We start from the raw sequence: 5,656 nt of genomic DNA, 5'->3' as shown, positions 1-5,656 counted from the left end.
AACTATTTGTTCTAGATTTTGTATAAATTATTGTATCTAACAAAATTTAGACTTTTTAAGTAACAAACAAACAGTTTACGTTTAATTTTTTGCAAAATAAAGTACAAAAATTTCAAAATAATTACGAAGATAGATATATTATAATTTATGAATGAATAATATCATCTAATATCTAATTAATTATCCGGTATTTCCTCATATAGATACTAATTAGCATAACTGTCTATATAATTTTACACTACGTTTTATAGCAAATTTACAGGTATTTACTGATAGAATCACAATCTTAATTTGATTATGTCATTGGTCTTTTTTGCTGAAATAAAACTATGAATCAAAGGGAAATTAACATCATCATACCTGCTTCCGGATGGACAAATTACCTAATATAAAAATATATATTCTAATTTTTTCTTATCATATCTGTTATCTTCTCTTTAACAGTTATCAGATACTTGAATACGAAATTAGGGTTTTAATGTTTTATTAGTACGAAGCACAATTAATTGTTAAATAATAGCGTCGCAAGTACTTGAACAATTTTATCTTTTCTTTTGTATATTATCAGACAATCCTGCTAATTACTTTTTATTACTAGAATTGATATTTATCTAACAGAAAGTAATATCTTATCTTTCCTTTTTTCAAGCTTGCGGCTTGACGAAGCAACAGAGGCATTTACGAAATGTTAATTTAATTTCCTTTCTAATCGCCTTGGCGATGAAGAGAATGAATTGCAATTTATTTCTAACATGTCTTACGTTTCGTTCACAGTCTGTTTGAAAAGTATTTGATCAAAACTAAATGAGTCACATATTCAAATTAAAATCGGTAAAAACGGATGCGATATTTGATCAGTTTTTCTTTTGTGATGTACGTATGATATGGAAAGATAAAGATTTATCTGGAAGTATTGCGACTAGGTTTAATTACGAATCAAGTTTTATCACATTGTTATCTAAACATTTTTGTGTTAAACTTATTGCATTCCCATTAACAAAATGAGCTGTTGCTTGTGCACTTCAAGGTTCGTGAGAGAAAGTAAAGAAAAAATGAGTAAGTCTCAATTTGCTTTTGTTATAAACTTATTTTTTATCTTTTTTAAAGTCCAGCAGTACCAAAAATACTTGAATCGCTCACAATTGTAATAAATTTATGGTTAAAACTTTTACTGCGCTCGCTTTTATAGATACGAATATAAAAAATACCAAAATTGTTAAGTTCAAGGTCTTTATTACATTACAAAAGGTAATAGGTAATATGTAGATTTAGATAAATAATGAATTTATGTTTATGCATAACAATAGACACAAATAACAAACTAGGTATTACATTATCATAAAATACTCGGTTACAATCATTATTATAATTAAAAAAAAATTATATGTTTACTGTTCTCTATGTCCTGCATATAAAAAGTACATCATAGCAAATATTTTATTTACGTATTAAAAAATAGCGTTTATGTTGTGCTTTTTACTTTTCCTTTTTTTGAAAATGTTTATCTTTCTATTCAGTTCTACGTTTTTATGGAACGCGGAACTTTTCAACACTTACGCGGATGTATGTAAGACTTTACTCATATAAATTTTACACAACATCCAGTATATAACTAGAAAAATATACTTTTAAATAGAGCACGTTAAAGAAACTAAAAATTCCGTTTGTTTTATCAAGAATTTCTACATATTGTACCTAGTGGTTTAAAAACAAATCAGTGACATTGCCTATGTATAAATATCTTTAATTTCAACATTACAGTTGTATTACTAATGAGGCACCCTGTATATATTTATTAGCTCTAAAAATGAATTTAAACGGAAAGAAACAAATTTTCTTTATTTCAATAAATTCTTATTAAAAAAACACCCTGTATGTTTGACAATAACAATTAAGATTAAACCTAGAGCAGATAAAAAATGAAATTCAATATATTTTGTCGTTTATTGGAGTATTAAAAAAAGGTGAATAAAAACTAATATGTATNTATTAGAATTCGTAGGGACGGTTCGGTGGTGTTTGAAACTAGAAAGATGATACAAACTTAATGAACACAGATGAAAATCCTTCAGCCACTTTTTAGGGCTCGTGGAAACGACTGGGTGGTGATTGAGGTGAGAAAGACAAACTTGTTGAAGACAGATAAGAATTCTTTAGACTCTTTTTAGGATTCGTTGGGAACGGGTTGACGGTGGTTGGGGTAGGAAAGATGAGACGGATAATTTGAAATGAGAAGAGAATTTTTCAGCTTCCTTTTAGGACTCGTGGGAACGGGTAGGTGGTGGTTAGGGGTGTTTTTTATTAGAAGTAATAATTATTAAAACTGCAGACCTTTGTTAACATTATTGGTGCCACAGTGTTCGTCACAAAGGCGTTCACAAGGTGCGACGAATTGAGCAACTCTAATTTAGTCACCCTGGGGTAAGTGCCAGCATTATTGAATAGAACATTTAAGCCATCATCTTGCAAAATATTTTCAAGTTTACGCTTAAAATCGTCATAGGAGTTGAAATCTGTAACATCTGAATTCAAATTCGATTATTAGATATTTCTAATGGTTGTAATTACACATTTTGAGAATCACAAATTCGTAATATTTTTTATTTATTTTTTTATGGGATAGTTACTAGTAATTAGTAATAAATATCTCTTTAGCAACTCATAATAGTAAAATGTGTAAGGATTTTTAGTCAAATTATGGAAGATGTCTTTAAAAATATTACTAATTGTGACCGATTTTTTTAATGAGACTTCAACAAATTTTTTTATTAAAATAACAGAAATTATTATATCATAAAATACTGTGTGAAACTTTTGTATTTAATAAGTTAGACAGATAAATATATAAAACTTTAGACTTAGCCTTGTCAAGATCTAACACTTGCTACAATTTTATGTAAAGTATATACAGTTACGAAATATAAATATAAAACTTCAAAACCATGATGTAAAACTATTAAATTTTATTATCACAGACGATTTATAAAGGGTATCGCAAAGAGGTCATACAATAATTTTATAAAAATTGGAAATAAATGTAAGCAAAAGAGTAAAAGTAGTGTACTTATGTTGATATAATTGAACACAAACTAAAACTTACACTATTTAGACACCCTGTATATGTAATTTTAGTTCTGTACTCACCTAATAGTAAAATATGAACGTTTTTATGCTTATTGGCTATTTCACGCAACTCCTAAAAGTAAAAAAAAATTATAAAACTTTTTTAAATTTACAATACCCCTTAAAACTATGAACAAATTTCTTTTTAATTTAATTATGACAATGTTTTACGTAAATGTGTATGATAAACCTCATGATAACTATCTGACATCCTGTACAATATTGCGTCATTATTAATTAATTAGTAATGAATTGCATGAAATATTATCATTTAATTAAGTAAGTGATAACGTAGTACACACGTCAGACGGTCTGTTTCGTTTCTTACCTTGGCGTTTTCTAAATTTCTGCATGTCGCTATTATCTTGTCAGGTGGATTTGGAATGCTCAACAATTGTTTCACTAACCCGAGTCCCAGTCCCCGATTGGAGCCGGTAATTAAAATTGATTTAATCATTATTCCAATGAGGATGACTTTTCAAAATGAGCAACGAACCAATTGTGAATGATAACGGAATAATATAAAATATAAATAATATAAAGTTTTAGAGACTTATTTGTTTACGCGATTTTCTTATCTATCGTTACTGGAAGCATGCGTAGTTGTAAAAACTTTAATTAATGCGACGGACTCGGTTATTTATGGACTAATTTAAATAACATATGCTAACGGTTTGATTTTGTCGAATGAGAAAAGCAAGGTCAGCGTCTATAGTGTCAATACTTGGATATTACATTACATTTGGTTCTTAATAACTGTTATTTTATTTAATAGGATTAGATAGGTTGGTAGGATACATTTTCAGATAAGAAGGGCCTTTTTAGGGACATATTAGAAGCAGAAACAGGAGTACAGGTAGACATAGTTCAAAAATTCTCGTCACAATTAATTAAGTTTAATTTAACCTTTTTTACAAAATGCGGACAATACGAAAAGGACAATTGTGGTGACCCATATGGTAGTATTGGTCTTATTATTAAAGTTTTATATAGGTACAGTGGAATTCGTTTATTATGACTCCGCCTGTATCGACCAACCGCTTAATATGAAGTAATTGCAGTGGTAAGTTTGGTTTTCATATTAAATTCTCTATAGGAAAGTTTGGATATAATGACTCCGTTTAAAATGACATATCGTTTATTATTACTGATTCTCAAGCAATCATATTCGGCTATAGTGACCCAAATGATTAATAATTACATTTTTGCTCATTTTTCTGTCCCTTCTTAGGTATATTGATATTACAATTCATCGTTCTTCTTTGTAGTTTTTCTCTCTATCAAACTAAATAACTAAACAAAATAAAAAGTTGTTTATTTTCTAAGACTATGCTTTGTATGACGCCCAACATATAAAGAAGCAAACAAATAAACACAAACTAACGATAATATAAAGTTTATTTATTAAGGATAATTATTACAAAAAAAGAATTGTATTTATACTTAATTAATACTTTATTTTTTTACCATGGTAATGCCTTACCATTGTATTGAAAATACCCCCCATTGTGGTCACTACTGAGGGTCAGAATAAGATCAACGATGCCTTTAACGCTTGTATCAACATCTAAGGGTGCTTTGGGTCCACCCATGTCTGTTTTTACCCATCCTGGGTGAATACTGGTCGCCACTATGTTATCATTCTTTAATTCGTTTGATAAAGTCTTTGTAGCCATGTTAAGAGCAGCCTAAGTAAAAATAAAAAATAAATAAATCGATAAATCTGATCCAACATCACAAAACCTAGCGTTCCCAAACCCAACCTATCATAAACGTAACCCAACATCGGTGTTATCACAGAAATTACTCATTATGGGATTGTTACCTACCTTGGAACATTTGTAAGGGTACAGGCCCTCTGTATTGTTTTCTGAAATTGATCCTAATATAGAAGACATATTTATAATAGCTGCCCTTTGACTACCGATGGGTTTGTCACTATTTTTTTGAGCTGCAGTTTTCAATAATGGGACTAAAGTCTAAAAAAAATTTATTTTCTATAATTATCGACAAAAGCCGTTGAATGTAATGGATAGGTACATGTAAGATCTTGATGGGTAGGTGTAAGACATAAAAAATACATTTTTAAACGAAATACTTAAGCAGGGCCGGACTTAACAGTTACCTACCCCATACAAAATTGCTTTTCCAATTGTGGTGTTGTCACTTCATCATATAAAATTACTTTTATAAAAGTAAAAGTTATTAAAAAGAAATAATCTTGAAGTTTTATTACTTTTGTTTCCAAGCAGTGAGGTTCCCCTAGCAAATTTAGTCTGAATCCACCCCTGTAACTGGCTTTACTGATTTCTTTTTATAATGAAAAATGACTTTTAATTGTGGATTCTTCTTTGAAATGTGTTTTTTACCAGAAAAAGTTTATAAAACGGAACAATTTTTGAATTTTACCAGCTTTATTGGAAACTAGAGGGTTTCACTCACTAAAACTTACTCTAAGTCCACCTCTGTAACTGTGAAAATTTTTACTTTAAAGTTTTATTTTTACCTTTATATAAAAATATAAAAATTAAAT

The 5,656-nt window shown here is 29.0% G+C and overlaps 1 protein-coding gene across 1 annotated transcript in view; it reads right to left on the bottom strand.

The window, feature by feature from the left end:
• Positions 1 to 4,550: 4,550 nt before the first annotated feature.
• LOC108739839 (C-factor-like) overlaps positions 4,551 to 5,656 on the bottom strand; it is a 16,061-nt gene continuing 14,955 nt past the window's right edge. The window contains exons 3-4 of the mRNA XM_025978027.1: positions 4,953 to 5,102; positions 4,551 to 4,811 (exon numbers count right to left, since the gene is read on the bottom strand). Of these exons, the coding sequence (XP_025833812.1) occupies positions 4,587 to 4,811; positions 4,953 to 5,102 (375 nt within the window). The 3' untranslated portion in view covers positions 4,551 to 4,586. The remainder of the gene's footprint in view (positions 4,812 to 4,952; positions 5,103 to 5,656) is intronic.

Source organism: Agrilus planipennis, unplaced genomic scaffold (genome assembly GCF_000699045.2).
Source record: "Agrilus planipennis isolate EAB-ADULT unplaced genomic scaffold, Apla_2.0 scaffold195, whole genome shotgun sequence".
Classification (NCBI taxonomy): Eukaryota; Metazoa; Arthropoda; class Insecta; order Coleoptera; family Buprestidae; genus Agrilus; species Agrilus planipennis.
Note: the sequence above shows the minus strand (reverse complement) of the source record. Positions and strands in the feature narration are given on the sequence as shown.